General features: G+C 43.5%; 1 protein-coding gene across 3 annotated transcripts in view; it reads left to right on the top strand.

Annotated features, from left to right (window-relative positions):
* Positions 1–18,450, top strand: part of LOC106586158 (kalirin) — a 259,188-nt gene that overhangs the window by 182,964 nt on the left and 57,774 nt on the right. For all 3 annotated transcript variants that reach the window (XM_014173062.3, XM_014173061.3, XM_014173066.3), the window contains exons 22-33: positions 141–323; positions 971–1,092; positions 1,593–1,659; positions 2,327–2,436; positions 2,755–2,824; positions 11,781–11,870; positions 12,218–12,310; positions 14,196–14,307; positions 14,761–14,951; positions 16,989–17,090; positions 17,557–17,699; positions 18,148–18,250. In XM_014173062.3, the coding sequence (XP_014028537.1) occupies positions 141–323; positions 971–1,092; positions 1,593–1,659; positions 2,327–2,436; positions 2,755–2,824; positions 11,781–11,870; positions 12,218–12,310; positions 14,196–14,307; positions 14,761–14,951; positions 16,989–17,090; positions 17,557–17,699; positions 18,148–18,250 (1,386 nt within the window). The remainder of the gene's footprint in view (positions 1–140; positions 324–970; positions 1,093–1,592; positions 1,660–2,326; positions 2,437–2,754; positions 2,825–11,780; positions 11,871–12,217; positions 12,311–14,195; positions 14,308–14,760; positions 14,952–16,988; positions 17,091–17,556; positions 17,700–18,147; positions 18,251–18,450) is intronic.

The raw sequence follows: 18,450 nt of genomic DNA, 5'->3' as shown, positions 1-18,450 counted from the left end.
GATGATTGAAACACTCACACACGATCATGCTTACACAAACATACACGCACGTATAATAATACGCGCACGCGATATTATGCAAACTCACATACACACACACTCGCACTTATACGCGTCATCTCTCCATGTGCTTCCTACAGCAAACCAAGGAGAAGGTGAAGCTCCTCATTCAGCTGGCCGACAGCTTTGTGGAAAAGGGCCATGTGCACGTCACTGAGCTGAAGAAGTGGGTCACCACGGTGGACAAGCGCTACCGAGACTTCTCCCTCCGGATGGGGAAGTACCGTTCTAGCCTGGAGAAATCACTGGGCATCAGCTCTGAGGTAAGGTCCCCTGGAGGGATCCTATGGGACTAAGGGCTAACCCCACCTGCTGTGAACGCTCATTCATCAACACAACCCCAATCCCTGGTCACTAATTAGGCTTAGTCTTTCTACTGCTAATGACTGTGTTTTCGAAGGACGTATGGAATGAAACCAATTTTGCCAAACATATGATATTCCTCATTTGCGCTCCCTTGAATGTATAGTCCTTCACCTGCTGCTGTTGTCATAGCTCCCTTAGTGGTCACCTCCTCTGTAGCATGGTCCTGCAAATACACGTGAGTGGGACTGTCTTACAAAGGGAAGACGTCCACAGAGCTTATTACAGTAGCTAGTATCTCTACCACCTTGGAGCAAAGAAAACCAGGGGCAAGACCTGACACAGTTTGAAGTCCTCATCTCGACACACAGGCATCAATTCCTCCTCTAATTGAAACACAGTCTGTTCGGGAAAGTCTATTTCATGTGTAAGTGCTGTGTCATCGTGGACCGTGTTGAAAGGGCTGCGTCCCAAATGGCACCCTATTCCCTATGCACTGCACAACTTTTGACCAGGCCCCATAGGGCTCTGGTACAAAGTAGTGCACTACATAGGGAATAGGGTGCCATTTGGGGCGTGTGCTGAGCTCTCCCTCTGTATCTGATAGGATAATAAGGACTTGGAGCTGGACATCATCCCAGCCAGCCTGACTGATCCTGGAGAGGTGAAGCTTCGCGACCCCAACCACGAGGTCAACGAGGAGAAAAGGAAGTCAGCCAGGAAGAAAGAGTGAGTACACACGACAGACAGTACAGAGGAATAGGGAGAAATCGCTGGAGGAAGCGAGTGTTGCGCAGTCGTGAAGTCTATAGTAGTACTATGGCTTTTGATAAGGTGTATAGGCCGATGTTTAACATTCCATGACGTGCTGGGGTCTAGTGGTAGTGCTGTCTTCTGCTGCCGCCAGACCAGATATGGCCTTGGAGGCAGTTGTTCGGTCCTCCGCTCACTTTCTCTTCTGTATCCCTCTCTTATATGCATTATATAAAACTTCAAAATATTTACAAAACAACAAAACACAATCCATGGTGCAGTTCATGTGATATGGCTAGATATTGTCATTGGTGGTCTTAGAATGGGGCTGTGGGAAGAGACTACGGGTTCGTCCCAAATGGCACCCTATGGGCGCTGATCAAAAGTAGTGCACTATGTCGGGAACAGGGAGCTGTTTGGAATGCAGACGATGCCATTGCTGGTTGCTGATATATTGTATGTGTGTATTTATCCAGGTTCATAATGGCTGAACTCCTTCAGACTGAGAAGGCCTATGTCAGGGACTTGCATGAATGTTTGGAGGTAAGCTTTCCCCTTCCATTTTCACTTGGCAATGAAACTTTCTTCATTTCAGGGATCTTTTGGCCTTGGTATGTACTCATAGAGGGGGTTCTTGGGTGTTTTCATGATATAATAAGTCAGCTTCTTAGTTTTTTTGTTTTTCACCACTCTACAGTCATTGTACTTCAATTACAATTAACATTTTAGTTATCCATTAACATTTAGGGCTCCCGAGTGGCGCAGCGGTCTAAGGCACTGCATCTCAGTGCTAGAGGCGTCACTACAGACACCCTGGTTTGAATCCAGGCTGTATCTCAACCGGCCATGATTGGGAGTCCCATAGGGCGGCGCACAATTGGCCCAGCGTCGTCCGTGTTTGGCCGGTGTAGGCCGTCATTGTAAATAAGAATTTGTTCTTAACTGACTTGCCTAGTTAAATAAAGGTAACAAATGAAGTAAAAAATCCAGAGCAATTTACAGTCAGTGCATTCAACTAAGTTTAATAATAGGAGAAAACAAACACATATAACAGTTATTGCATGTAGAATCTGCTATCAGAAGAATCAGTGCCAGGAAGAAAAAGCAAGTGCGGGTGTGAGTCCAAGAAAGAGAAGTACATTTTTTTTTGTAAGGATTGGTTGTAGGACATTTTAGCATGTGATGTTTCCTGTGTCGCCCTCCTGTCTAGACGTACCTGTGGGAGATGACAAGTGGGGTAGAGGAGATTCCTCCTGGCATCGTCAACAAGGAGCACATCATCTTTGGCAACATCCAGGAGATTTATGATTTCCATAACAGGTAGGGATCTCTTTCAAATTGAGATGCGTCCCAAATGGCACCTTATGCCCTATAAAGTGCACTACCTTTGACCAAGGCAGGGCTCTGTTAGTGCACTATATAGGGCACAGGGTGTAATCTGTGACACAGCCTTAATTTGAAAGAGATTCCAACTTGTTATATCATTAGATTTTCTTGTTGTGTTTCAGGTGCACGTTATTGCATGAGACCAATTCAAATCAGTTCTATTTCATGTGATTTTTGGTTGAGGAAATACTTGTTCTACGATAACCAGTGAGTATTCTTATTGTTAACCGTCTCTTTGCTGTTTAATTGCAGCATTTTCCTCAAAGAGCTAGTGAACTATGAGCAGCTACCTGAAGATGTGGGCCATTGTTTTGTCACATGGGTAAGACTCATCCTGTTTACAGTCAGTGGGGCATGTTCATTAGAGCACACAATTGAAATGTTTTGCAACGGAAAGCCGAAAATTAGTATTTTTTTTATTGGTCACGCCCAGGTAGTCCCTCCCTGTTTCAGTCCGTTTTGTTCCATTTGGTGCCTAGTGAATACGACCATGGTGTTAGTCTTTTACTTACAATGCCCACAGGGTACTTCTGACTTGTGTCTTCCTGATTGATAATTACATGTGAATGCTGTTTACCTTCTTGCAATTAGTTTATACAACATTGGTAATCAATCAAACAAATGTACAGTATTTTATAATGGCCTTTTGTCCCATAAACCATAGGCAGGCATGCAGTAGCATGACAATCTCTTGCAAAGATGCATTGGCAGTGAGCATTGCATATTGTAGATATATATATGGAATAAGTAAATGAGTCTTTCTATTAATAAAGGAGCAAATGTGTGACATCAGGGTGAAAATGTCAAAATGGTTTGACATGGCTTCACATGTGTAGTTACAGGAATAAAAGTCTAAATAGGCACAATGAGACCATAACACCCCTTAGAAAGAACAAAACATCTACATTTCATTCAAAATGTCACATGAAACATAGACACCAGGGATTGGAACAGAAATTATTTTACAATAGTTTGGTTCTGAACAGAACCATAATTTTTTTTGTTTCAGTTCCACTGTTCCGACCAGCAAAATAAAGTTCTGAACCGGTTCGAACCAAAAAAAAGTAACAGTTTATATCGTTCTTTTTTAAACCTCTAAAATAAATATTTTAGCTCGACATGAAATAACTTCGGATAAAGTAGCTTGCTATGGAGCGGCCAAGCTATTTACATGCATTGGATAGACCAGTGTAGGGCGCGAAATGCTACTGACATTTTTAAGGTGGGGAGACAGTGAAAGAGGGTGAAGGAAGAGGCTTGGCTTGAAGCGCTGTGTATCTTATTGTTATGACATGCATTATCTGAATTGGGTCTACAGAATTATACCTACTGAGGAGCAGGTTCTATAAAGGAACTTTGAATGTCTTTGAACCTCAGAGATTTGGCTTAACGTTGGACCAGCTAGCTAACAAGCTTGTGCGTGCAGAGCGCCACCAGAATTCAAATAAAAACACATCTCACTTTTTTTTGTAGTTAATAAATCCAATGTGAAACGTGATAACTATAGTATCCTTAATAACCTCTTAAGCTGACAGTCCGTGAAATCGTATATATGTTTACATGTATTCTTTTATTGATTTCCCACCGTTAAATAAGTCAGAAGAAAGCCATCCAGACCTTCCTAGGGCCATGTAAACGTGCTCTGTCGAATAAACGTGTATTTGCCTCCCTCTGGTGGTCGGCTGCGTCCACTTCACTGCAACGTTACATCAAAAGGGTGGTCCTTAGAAAAACATTTATCCAGATCGACTGCTTCACGGCACGGTCACAGCAGAGCAATTGCTGAATTTGTCTCAAGCAGGCGGATCTAAATAAATAACTTGCATAGCGCTACAATAAAGAATGCGACCTACACACTTCCTTAAACCTAAAATAAGTAAAGAAGTCATTTTCAATGTACCCATTCCATGGAAGATGGTTTATGAACTGATACACAAAATGACGCCGGATTCAAAACTAAATGATTATACAAAATTAGTGCAACCAATAGAATGTTATATACAGTGCATTCGGAAAGTATTCAGACACCTTGACTTTTTCCACGTTACAGCCTTATTCTAAAATGGATTCAATTGTTTTTGTTCCCTTATCTACACACAATATCCCATAATGACAAAGCAAAAACAGAAAACATTTACATTCCTCCCGAGTGGCGCAGTGGTCTAAGGCACTGCATCGCAGTACTTGAGGTGTCACTACAGACCCGGGTTTGATCGCAGGCTGTGTCTCAGCCGGCTGTGACTGGGAGACCCATGAGGCAGTGCACAATTGGCCCAGCGTCGTCCAGGTTAGGAGAGGGTTTGGGCTGCCGGGATGTCCTTGTCCCATCGCGCTCTAGCAACTCCTTGTGGCGGGCCGGACGCATGCATGCTGACTTCGGTCGCCAGTTGTATGGTGTTTCCTCCAACACATTGGTGCGGCTGGCTTCTGGGTCAAAAAGCAGTGCGGCTTGGCTGGGTGGTGTTTCGGAGGACGCATGGCTCTTGACCATTGCTTCTCCCGAGTCCGTACGGGAGTTGCAGCGATGGGACAAGACTGTAGCTACCAAGTGGATATCATGAAATAAGTAATGTTAACATTTACATAAGTATTCAGACCCTTTACTCAGTACTTTGTTGAAGCACCTTTGGAATAAATTAAAGCCTTGAGTCTTCTTGGGTATGACGCTACAAGCTTGGCACACCTCTATTTTGGGCGTTTCTCCCATTCTTCTCCGCAGATTCTCTCAAGCTCTGTCAAGTTGGATGAGGAGAGTCACTGCACAGCTATTTTCAGGTCTCTCCAGAGATTTTCGATCGGGTTCAAGTCCGGGCTCTGGCTGAGCCACTCAAGGACATTCAGAGACTTGTCCAAAAGCCACTCCTGCGTTGTCTTGGCTGTGTGCTTAGGGTCATTGTCCTGTTGGAAGGTGAACCTTCGCCCCACTCTGAGGTCCTGAGCACTCTGGAGCAGGTTTTCTCCAAGGATCTCTTAGCTCCGTTCATCTTTCCCTTGATCCTGATTAGTCTCCAAGTCCCTACCGCTGAAAAACTTCCCCACAGCATGATGCTGCCACCACCATGCTTTACTGTAGGGATGGTGTCAGGTTTCCTCCAGACGTGACACTTGGCATTCAGGCCAAAGAGTTCAATCTTTGTTTCATCAGGCCAGAGAATCTTGTTTCTCATGGTCTGAGAGTCCTTTAGGTGCCTTTTGGCAAACTCCAAGCGGGCTGTCATGTACCTTTTACTGAGGAGTGGCTTCTGTCTGGCCACTTTAGCATAAAGGCCTGATTGGTGGAGTGTGGCAGAGATGGTTGGCCTTCTGGACGGTTCTCCCATCTAAAAGATATAGATGTACTATTGTAAAGTGGTTGTTCCACTGGATATCTTAAGGTGAATGCACCAATTTGTAAGTCGCTCTGGATAAGAGCGTCTGCTAAATGACGTAAATGTAAATGTAAATCTCCTCAGAGGAACTCTGGAGCTCTGTCAGAGTGACCATAGGGTTCTTGGTCACCTCCCTGGCCAAGGTCCATATTCCCTGATTGATCAGTTTGCTGGGCAGCCAGCTCTAGGAAGAGTCTTGGTAGTTCCAAACTACTTCCTTTTAAGAATCATGGAGCCACTGTGTTCTTGGGGACCTTCAATGCTGCGGAAATGTTTTGGTACCCTTCCCCAGATCTGTGCCTTGACACAATCTTGTCATGCAGCTCTACGGACAATTCCTTCGACCTCATGGCTTGGTTTTTGCTCTGACATGCACTGTCAACTGTGGGACATTATATGTGTGGGCCTTTCCAAATCATGTCCAATCAATTGAATTTATCACAGGTGGACTCCAATCAAGATTTAGAAACATCTCAAGGATGATCAATGGAAACAGGATGCACCTGAGTTCAATTTCGAGTCTCATACTGTGGCAAAGGGTCTTAAAATGTATGTAAATCAGGTATTTCTGTATTCGCTTTGTCATTATGGGGTATTGTGTGTAGATTGATGAGGGGGAAAAAATATGTCATCCATTTTAGAAAACGGCTGTAACGTAATGAAAGGTTGTCGGTTCGATTTCCCTGAGCCGACTACGTGAAAATCTGTCTGTGCCCTTGAGCAAGGCACTTAGCCCTAATTGCTTCTGTAAGTCACTCTAGTAAATGACTAAAATATATAATATAATGTGTGAGTGCGACTGCCTACCATAATACCCATGGCCTGTTCAGAAACAACCGCTGTCCTCCAGAGTCTAGAAATTTGTGGGGATATGAGAGGGATTGATGGGTGGAATTTGTATTTAAGGATCCTAGGCTACTCTTCCTAGGGTCCAGCAACATTAAGGCGGTTATATACAATTTCAAATATTACATGACATTACATTTCATAACACTTTACCCAACACGTTTAGTGTGTTCCCTCAGGCCACTTCTCCACTAGCACATATTTACAATACAACATCCATGTGTACGTGTGTGTAGAGTGAGTGTCTTATCATGTGTATGTGTGTCTGTGTCTGTGTGTCTCTCTTCACAGTCCGTGCTGTTCCATAAGGTGTATTTTTATTTGTTTTATAAATCTGATTCTACTGCTTGCTCCAGTTACCTAATGTGGAAAAGAGTTCCATGTACTGTAGCCATGGCTCTATGAGCTGTGTGCTAGTAGTTTAAACAGACACCTCGGTGCATTCAGCATGTCAACACTTCTGACAAAAACAAGTAGCGATGAGGTCACTTTGAGCCATGAGTGTATGTACATGCATATTATTAATGTTAGCTCTCCGTGTACATTTAAGGGTCAGCCGTGCTGCCCTGTTCTGAGCCAATTGTAATTTTCAGAGGTCCCTCTGTGTGGCACCTGACCACACGACTGAACAGTAGTCCAGGTGCGACAAAACTAGAGCCTGTAGGACCTGCCTTGTTGATAGTGTTGTTAAAAAGGCAAGAGCTGCGCTTTATTATGGACAGACTTCTCCCCACTTTACCTACTGTTATATCAATATGTTTTGACCATGACAGTTTACAATCCAGCGTTACTCCAAGCAGTTTAGTCACCTCAACTTGAGATTTAGTTGAGGTTTAGGTTTTAGTGAATAATTTGTCCCAAATGCAATGTTTTTGGTTTTTGAAATATTTAGGACTAACGTATTCCTTGCCACCCATTCTGAAACGAACTGCAGCTCTTTGTTAAGTGTTGCAGTGATTTCACTCCGATGTAGTAGCTGACGTGCATAGTGTTGAGTCATCCGCATACATAGACACACTGGCTTTACTCAAGGCCAGTGGTATGTCATTCATAAAGATTGAAAAAAGTTAGGGGCCTAGACAGCTGCCCTGGAGAATTCCTGGTTCTACCTGGATTATGTTTGAGAGGCTTCCATTAAAGAAGACCCTCTGTGTTCTCTTACACAGGTAACTCTTTATCCACAATATAGCAGGTGGTGTAAATCCATAACACATACGTTTTTCCATCAGCAGACTATGATCGATAATGTCAAAAGCCGCACTGAAGTCTAACAAAACAGCTCCCACAATATTTTTATTAGCAATTTCTCTCAGCCAATCATCAGTCATTTGTATACGTGCCGTGCTTGTTGAATGTCTTTCCTTATAAGCATGCTGAAAATCTGTTGTCAATTTGTTTACAGTAAAAGAGCATTGTATCTGGTCAAATACCATTTTTTTCAAATGTTTACTAAGTGTTGGTAGCAGGCTGATTGGTCGGCTATTTGAGCCAGGTGGTGACAAGGTGAGAGCTCCATCTTACCCTCTGATAGGCTTGATGTAATGTTGGGGCTATTGCTTACACCTGTCCAATCCTCTCAGATCTCCACTAGTGTCTAGGGGTAGGGGCTAGCTAGGGGTTGTTTCTGGACAGGACCCACAACCCTTTGCGTTTGTGGTGGACCTTCAGCACGACACTTGAGGCGTTGATTGGATGTTTCATTCCATTGCTGGACAGAGGTTGACGTTTATTGTCATGAGTCTTGTCCTGGAGGCAGAACTGAGCAATTTACCCTTAGATAAGCTGCAAAGTCAAAATTGGCTATATTGTAAAAATTCATGAAAATAATCGTGCTTTTTGCTCTTAATTTAAGTTTAGGGTTAGGCATTAAGGTTGGTAGTGGTTAAGGTTAGGGTTAAAGTTCGGTTTAAAATCAGATGTTATGACTTTGTGGCTGTGTCAGCTAGTTTCCACTCTGCAGAGCTGCCTCCAGAACAAGATTCATGAAAAATGCTAACCTGCTTGTTGGACACACAGATTTGCACAGGTGTAAGCTGGACACCATAGATACTGTTGTTTTGGCTTTATGGCGTCATTGAATAAGATTACCAATGGTTAGCTTAGTAGCCAGAATGTTTCAGTCAGCTAACAATTTACAGCAACAGCAGTTCATTAATAAGTCAATAAACACTACATCTTATGCAGAAAGAAATCTCACCTTATGTTGGCACTGTGGCGCATATGGACAGCTATTAATCAATGAATTAATAGATTCATAGAATGGAGTTAAAAGGATGAACTCCTACTTTGAAAGAACAGGAAGTGTTGGCTGTGCACTTGACAAATGACTGGCATTCCACATTTCTATTCAAAAATGGAAAAAAACGAACCGTTTTCACGTTCCCAATTGCACCGTTTTAACGTACACAGACCGTAATTTTAAGGGAATCTTGACTTAATGTTGTCCACGACATAGGCTAATTATCTTGAATGCCGTAGCAACATGGACACAAATATGTTCTGTCAAGCCTCGAGATCAACATTATTTCACGCACTTTGGCTTTTGTTCAATCATGTGCGGTATCACGCTAGCACTTTATCACTTGACTGTCATTCAGAAAATCCTTTCCTGAATCAGCTGATATTGCGCGATAATGTCCCCTTGTAACTAAACACACTGTAAAACTTTCCCCTGTAAATTTACAGCATTATACTAGCACCAGAGTTGCCAGTTTAATAGTGTAATTTTGCTTTACAGCAGAGATTTTGCTTTTTCACAGTACTATTTTCCTTACTGTAATAAAACATATTACAGCATCCCTGCTGTAATTTTTTACATTTTTTTATTTAACCTTTATTTAACTATGCAAGTCAGTTAAGATCAAATTCTTATTTACAATGACGGCCTACCCCGGCCAAACCCGAACGACGGTGGGCCAATTGTGCACCACCCTATGGGACTCCCAATCACGGCCGGTTGTGATACCGCCTGGATTCGAACCAGGAACTGCAGTGACGCCTCTTGCACTGAGATGCAGTGTCTTAGACCAAATTTACAGGGATGCTGTAATGTTTTGCAGTAAGGAAAATTGTACTGTGAAAAACATAAGCAAAATTTGTGTTAAACTGGAAAATCTGGTGCCAGGATAATGCTGTGAATTTACAGTGACATTTTCCCTGAAATCTAAATGTAACAATAACAATACATTTTTACATAAAATACATTTATTCAAATTGGTAACAACAAGTTAACAACAGAATTGTCAACAGAAGTAACAACAGTTAACACATCCAACCAAATAAGAGCATTATTACAATACTAATCTAAAAAGTATTTTGAGTGCCTGTGTGTTTGGGTTGTGGTGGAGAGAGAGACAAAGCGAGAGAGGGAGATGGAGTTAAAATATGGATTGGGTACAATCCTAGATCTATGATCAGGGGCAACTCTATTTGGTGAAAGGGGGTTCCGAGGCAGTGAAACACACTACCGAAGGTTGGGCAGGAGAGCATCTAGGAAGTAGAAGTCAGCTCAGCATCAGGTGTCCTCAAGGGGCTCCATGACAATCCTTTTCAGTTCTGATTTGTTAGCTCTTCTCACCCCTAATTAGGTCAAGCATAGAAAAATAAAGAATAGAATGAGAGAGACAGCACCAGGGCTATTACTCTGGGGATAAAAAGACGGGTGGCAAGGGGCATATTACACTGGTGTTGTGTGTATGTGGGTGTGTGTACTTAGCTCACTAGAAGTGAGCTCTTGGAAGAATGGGGCAATGTAGGGATTGAGAACAGCTAGCTTCCTCTGGGCCACCTTGTCATGCACCTTGTCCAATCTTCAGGTTTCATAATCTTGGGTTGATTCAAACTTATTGCATATATCCAATATAGTTTATGAAATCAATTGAGTCACTGCACAAATACAAATGAGACAACTAGATACACCTACTTCAAACCTGAGGTAACTAATAAAACATTGCTATAGCCTACACAATTCCGCAGATTATTTGACCACACTTTCTGTGCCACCAAATGTTTGCATACTACTGGTAAAGTGAACAGGTTTACTAATACTGTAACAATATATGGAACAATGTTGTTTAAATTAAACAAATGGTTAGCGGGGAGCAGGTATATGGACACTCCTGGCCTGAAAAAACAATGACATATGTCGCACAGCTGAGAGCTGAGAGAACCGATCACACAGGGTTGAGGAGGACACTGTATCTCAGTGTTAGAGGCGTCACCACAGGCCCTGGTTCGATTCTAGGCTGTATCACAACCAGCCGTGATTGGGAGTCCCATAAGGCGGCGCACAATTGGCCCAGCGTCGTCCGGGTTAGGGTTTGGCCGGGGTAGGCTGCCATTGTAAATAAGAATTTGTTCTTAACTGACTTGCCTAGTTAAATAAAGGTTAAATAATAATACTTTTTTTTAAACAGTGTTTTTTTGCATTTTACCCATAATGCAGTGCAATCTACAGCATTAATGCAGTAAAACACATTTACGGTATTTTACTGTGCATTCTACAGTGTTTTGCTGTTGAAATTACAGAAACGTCTTACAGTCCAGCTGGACATGAATTGCGCCTCAAAAAACTATATGCATTAATTATTGAAGAACCCCATACAGTTTTATTAATGATGGTAAAGTTACACTTTCTGTTGGAAGCATTCGATTTTGCAGTCACATACAATATTTTGGATATGTGTTATCACACCATAACATAGGGAGATGTTACAACGTTACAGACAAACAACAGTATCATAAATGTAAGGAAAGAAAGGTAGTGTTTTATATCACACGATTTCTGGCTAATCCGTGAAGACTCCAAGCATGAGAAAGGATTTAAACAGGTTTTGATTCAACTAATGAATTATATTGAATGTGTCTATGTTCCCCCTTTATGTCTTAATGTATTCACATAAAAAAAGGCAAATTATTATTAATGACCTTGTAATAGCTTCAAACATTTGTCCACTACAAGAAATGCTCACAGGTACTCGAGTTTATAGAAAGACCCATATGCATGTAAGAACATACATGCTTAGTCATTTGAATTTGACAGGATTTTCCCATACTGTTTTTCAGGCTGATAAATTCCACATGTACGTCAATTACTGTAAAAACAAACCGGATTCCAGCCAACTCATCTTGGAGCACGCTGGAAGCTTCTTCGACGTAAGTGAATGAGTTGTCTGTCCTCTTCTACCTGTAGGTGGTGCCAATGAGCCATTTATTCCAACGGTAAACAGGAGTCATATTTTTTCAGCTTACTTACTGCCATTTGTCTCTTTGCATTGCAGTGCGCAGTCTTATGGCTTCCATTCCAAATGGCACCCTCTTTACTTTACAGTGCACTACTTATGAACGGTGGCCATAGGGTTCCAGTCGAAAGTAGTGCACTATATAGTCATAGGGAATAGTGTGCCACTTGGGACGAACACACGCTATGAACACATTAAAGTAAATCAATGTCAACGTCAATATGTTTCAGTCATCATGATGTCGTAAAATTCTGTGCGCAGGAAATCCAGCAGCGACACGGATTGGCCAACTCCATCTCCTCGTACCTTATCAAGCCAGTGCAGAGGATCACTAAGTACCAGCTTCTCCTCAAGGTAGGGAACATGATGGGAGAGAAGGTCTGCGCCCCAAATGAAAATAAAGCTTTTTGGCCACGCACACCAGTGGTGGATTTTGCGTTGAAAGAAGGACGCAAATAACCCCATACCTACTGTAAAATATGGTGGTAGATCATTGATATTTGTAACGACTGTCATCGCAATGAGACCAAGGTGCAGCGGAGGATGTGTATTCATATTCAAGATTTTAATAACCCGAAAATAGAACACTATACAAATAAACCAAAAAACGACAGCTGACAGTTCTGTCAGGTACTCACAACGAAACAGAAAGCAAGCACCCACAAACCCCAAAGGAAAAACAGGCTGCCTATGTATGACTCCCAATCAGCAACAACGAACTACAGCTGTTCCTGATTGAGAGCCACACACGGCCAACCAAAGAAAGAAACCAACATAGAAAAATAAACATAGAACGCCCACCCATGTAACACCCTGGCCTAACCAAAATAGAGAACTAAAAACCCCTCTCTATGGCCAGGGCGTTACAATATTATGGGTCTATTTTGCTTCCACTTGTCCTGGGGCGCTTGTTAAGGTCAACGGCATCATGAACTTTACCCAGTACCAGGGACATTTTAGCCAAAAACCTGGCTGCCTCTGCCGGGAGGCTGAAACTTGGCCGCAAGTGGATTTTCCAGCAAGACAGTAACTTGAAGCAGGCATCAAAATCCACAAAGAAATGGTTAATTGACCACAAAATCAACATTTTGCAAGTCTCTGGACATGAACACCATTTAAAACCTGTGGTTTGAATTGAAGAGGGTAGTTCATAAGCGCAGACGAAGGATATCAAGGATCTGGAAAGGTTCTGTATGGAGGAATGGTCTAAGATCCCTCCCAACGTGTTCTCCAATCTCATAAAACATTTTACAAAAAGGCTCAGTGCCATTACCCTAGCAGGGGAGGGTGCTAGAGTATTGAAAACAGGGGTGTCAATCATTTTGACCCGTATCTTTTTCAGAGAAAAAATATGAGTTGTTTAACAAAATATTTTTCTCTGAGCATTTGTGTTAATATAAGTATTCTTTTTTTTAGGATACAATATAGTTCAGAATTTTGTATTATTTATTTTATACAGTCTTTTTTTGTTCATCTTCAGGGGTGCCAATAATTTCGGTCATGACTGTATATAGGTTATAGGGTGCCATTTGTGATTCGGACAAGGTAGAAACTGGGCCTCTTATCATCCAGGCCACTTCCCCCAGGAAATATGGAACATCAAAGCATTCTTCCCCTTCTACCCCTCTCTCTCTCTCTCTCTCTCTCTCTCTCTCTCTCTCGCTCTCGCTCTCTCTCTTCCTTCTCTCTCACTATCTCACTCCCTCTCTCCCCTCCCTCCACCTGTCCCTCCCTCCTTCCTGCCCCTGTCGCTTCCTCTCTATCTCATCAGTATGTACACGTGGGTTTCCTTATCAATCTCATTAAGGACTTGCCAAGGGACGTCCGATTCCCCTGCCTGTGTGTTGGCCCTTAGCTCTGTGTTATATGTTCATAGTGCACTTAGTGATGTGTCTGAATCTCATCACGCAGTATCTTAGGCTTGCATCCCAAATGGCACCCTATGCCCTATCCTATATAGTGCACTTACGGAATAGGGTGCCATTTAGGACGCAGACAGTGTCTTGCATATAGAGAGCCCCTTTACAGTGTCTGGTATAAGAAATAGCATTGAAACAATTTCCAGACATGTCTTCTCAAAATGACTCTTATGTCATTAGCCCTCTTATGTTATAATAAAAAAAATGACCAGCTGGGAAAATTGTTGTTCTGTGTTTAACATGCATGCCAGGAACTGTAAACTTAGCGGCCCAATCAACGCACTGGAACGGATGAAAATTGTCCAAATGCCATGTTTCAGGAGCTGCTGACCTGCTGTGAGGAGGGGAAGGGGGAGATTAAGGATGGCCTGGAGGTGATGCTTAGTGTCCCCAAGAGGGCCAACGACGCCATGCACGTCGCCATGCTGGAAGGTACAGCAGGAAGGAGGCCTGTGTGCTGCGTTCTATTTAAAACGTCTCTCTAAATTCCTTAGCTAGGGTGTTCCATCACTTCATGTGGAAGTAAACTAACTAACCTTATCCCTTTAAGGGACAGTGGGGAAATATGCAGTAAGACCTGCACAGCATGGAATAACACTATCTAGTAGACAAGTATAAAGCTGTAAGGTTGTTGTCTCTGTCAAAGTTGGGGGTAATTGGAATTGAAGTCCGACAATTCAGGAAGTAAACTGACATTATTAATTCAATAATCGCAAAATGAAATGGCATCTATTTTCAATGATTTCTCAATCAATTGAAAAGGAGAAGCAATTAATTGAATGAAAATTAAATCATAATAATTCAAATGAATTCAATTCAAACTGACCCCAACTCTACTGTCTGTACTGCATTGCTGTGTTTAAAGAGCCATGTGATCTCCGGCAGGTTTCGATGAGAATCTGGACGTGCAGGGAGAGCTTTTCATCCAGGACACGTTCCAGGTGTGGGATCCCAAGTCTCTGATCCGGAAGGGCCGGGACCGTCATCTCTTCCTGTTCGAGATCTCCCTGGTGTTCAGCAAGGAGATCAAGGACTCGGCTGGACGCACCAAATACGCCTTCAAGAACAAACTGCTGGTAGGACTTAGGACTGGGCTCGTTTTCTAGCCTCTTTTTTTCATCTTCTCTTCTGTTCTCTCTTCGCCTCTCCCCTCCCCTCCTCCCTACCTTCTCTACAGTTAAAGTTTAAGTCTGAGGTCAATTTCAAAGGAATGCATCTGCACTTGACTTGACACATCTGTGGAATGAGACTGGTCACCTAGTCGTTTGGACTTCCAGCTTTTCAAGGGAATTCCACTCAAGATAGCACTGATGTTTTCATATAGATAATGTATCATCCAGCTGGCCAAGCTGTGATCCTAATAATACTGGAACGTTGTGATGCCTTGCATGTGTCCCGGAGACTCCTGGGGAGTTGGATCGGAAGGGCAGGTGCTTTTAGCCAGTGGAGATGTTTTCCCCACACTGTGGGCCGAGAGCTTAGCCATCCAATTCCCTTTGATCTGCATCCAGCCTTGGCTTGCTGGCTGAGATGTGTAAAGCCCCCATTGTGTGTGTGTGCACGTGCGTGCGTGCGTGCGTTGGATGGGTGCAGGAGTACTTGTGCTATTGTAGTGCTGCGATTCGTGCAATGCTCATTTTATGTCGATATTCTAGCCTTCTTATTTGAAAAAAAAAGTCTCTCTCAGTTGAGTGTCTGCTAAATGACTAAAATGTACATTATGTGTAAGCAGGACTGAACTGTGGTGTGTGTGTGTGTGTGTGTGTGCGTGTGGGTGGGTGTTAATTGCCCACTTGTATAATAGGCTACAGTATATTCAGAGTGCTTTAGAGGAAGCTGGGGAGCGAGAATACAAAGAGCCAGGTGTTGAATACATGAACAGAGCAGGTGGAGTGGTCCGGAAATGAAAGCTTCCTGTCACTGGGCATGAATTATGAATATGCAAATGTGCATGTCCAATAACAACTGTTCCAAATCAAATCCAATGTGTTTATAAAGCCCTTTTTGCATCAGCAGATGTCACAAAGTGCTCGTTACAGAAACCCAGCCTAAAAACCTAGAAACCTAGAGAGACGATAATAATCACATTGGTTGTAGAGGGTGCGACGGGTCAGCACCTCGGGAGTAAATGTCAGTTGGCTTTTCATAGCCAACCATTCAGAGGTTGAGACAGCAGGTGCTATAGATAGAGGGAGGGAGAGAGAGAGAGGGTCCTGTCCAACGATAACCCCAGACAGGGCTTACCAGGCAGGATATAACCCCACCCACTTTTCCAAAGCACATCCGCCACCTCGCTGGAGGGATATCAACAGACCACCAACTTACTACCCTGAGACAAAGCTGAGTATAGCCCACGGAGATCTCCTCCACCGCACGAGGCCGAGGGGGCGCAAAACCGGACAGGAAGATCATCTCAGTGACTCAACCCACTCATGTCGAGTATGGCGGGGGAAAAAGCCTGGCACGATGTGACGCACCCCTCCTAGGGACGGCATGGAAGAGCACTAGTAAGCCCCCGTAATACGGTCAGAGGCAGAGAATGCCAGTGGATAGAGGATGAGCCGGCCAGGCAGAGACAGGACCTACAGTCATTGGACCTGCTGAAGAGATGTGTCCAGGCTGTGCACCAAATGGCACCCTATTGCCTTTATGGTGAGAGCCCTGTGGGCCCTGGTCTGTATTAGTGCACTATATAGGGAACAGGGTGGCCATTTGGGACACACCCCCAGCCAGGACCAAGGGACCAGTGGAGGCTGCTGAGGGGAGGACGGCTCATAATAATGGCAGGAACAGAGCGAATGGAATGGCATCAAACACATGGAAATCCGCTCCAGCCATTACCACGAGCCCGTCCTCCCCAATTAAGGTGCCACCAACCTACTGTGACAGGGACATAGAAGAAAGTTGGATGGGATTTACTATGACTGTATCTTAATGTACCTCTTAAATTCCTTTTCAGAAAGGGAACATTGCTATTAGTTTTTATGACATAAAGTTATAGTATATCGTTTTTATGATATTCAATGGTATACTGAACACATGATGATTTGGAAGGTTCCAAGTCATAAAAAGCAGGTTCAAGACTTGACATTTTGTTCTTCTCCATTATCCAGACATCAGAGCTGGGCGTGACGGAGCACATTGAAGGGGACCCCTGTAAGTTTGCTCTGTGGGCTGGAAGGACCCCGTCATCTGACAACAAGACTGTCCTCAAGGTAGGTCTATGCTTCTTGCTGATCTCGAAAGCATTACAGAGTAGGAGTGCTGATCCAGGATCAGTTATCCCTTTTTGATCATAATTAATATGATCATATACGGACAGGTGGGACCTGATCCTTAATCAGCACTCCTACTCTGAGACACTGTGAATACGGGCGCAGGTCCCTTAAAGCTGCCTTCTACTGATCTTCAAGATGGTTCAGTACAGGGTGAAAGATAGTTTTAGGTCATTTATCACAATACCATACCCACACTAGTTGAGGGGCCATAAAAAAGTGACATATAGCCTTCCTAAAGACTGGGGCTGGAAGGGCCATGCCTTGCAGAAAGCATCATTTACAGAGCAACGCCTTCATGGTTACGTTGCAGTTTTTCTCCTTTGTACGCCAACACCTTCTCTTGCCAGAGGCCAGAGGATAAAACAAGATCAATCAATGTGATGTGTCTCACTCTCCTCCCCAGGCGTCCAGTATTGAAGCAAAGCAGGAGTGGATCAAGAACATCCGGGAGGTGATCCAGGAGAGGATCATCCACCTCAAGGGGGCGCTGAAGGAGCCCATCCACATGCCCAAAACCCCGGCCAAGCCACGCAACAACAGCAAGAGGTGAGTAGGCCCAGCACTCGCTCCAGGTTGACGTTTCCCCTAGGTACAGATCTGGGATCAGCTTCCTCTCTCCCCATCCTAACCTTAACCATTAGTGAGGAAAATGGTGTACTGATCAGTCTCCAAGGGCAACTTCGCCCTACTCCCTATCACTCGGCCATGGCAGGCACCCGCGTAAGCAACACTGTCAGTAGGCTTATTTATAAAGTTCCCACATTTGTTTTAATCTAATCTCTGTTCATATATTTCGTAGATCAGTGTGACTCATTCTATTTCATTTGGTCTGGATGGCTGAAGATAAGATACTGTACATCCTCATTAGGAAACATCAAGACAGACAGAGATAAGACACTTCACCTCTAACTGGTGTGTGTGTGTGTGTGTGTGTGTGTGTGTGTGTGTGTGTGTGTGTGTGTGTGTGTGTGTGTGTGTGTGTGTGTGGATCCAGGGATGCTGGTGAGGATGCAGACAGCCAGGGTGACGGCAGCAGCCAGCCAGACACCATCTCCATCGCTTCTAGGACTTCTCAGAACACTGTGGACAGTGATAAGGTAGGAGGACATCTGCTGGAATATCTCAAAGTATAAGTACTGATTTGGGATCAGGTCCCCCATATCCATATTATTCATTATGATCTAAAAGGCCAAACTGACCAGCAATCCTATCCTGAGATTCTTTATGAACATGAGCCCTAAACATCTTCTTTATTCCCTGTAGGCCTACAGCAATAAGTCCTACATATTAAATATTT

This window comes from Salmo salar, chromosome 25 (assembly GCF_965601325.2).
Source record: "Salmo salar chromosome 25, fSalSal1, whole genome shotgun sequence".
NCBI classification, from domain to species: Eukaryota; Metazoa; Chordata; class Actinopteri; order Salmoniformes; family Salmonidae; genus Salmo; species Salmo salar.
The sequence above is the reverse complement of the archived record's forward strand: the minus strand, read 5'-3'. Positions and strand labels throughout refer to the sequence as shown.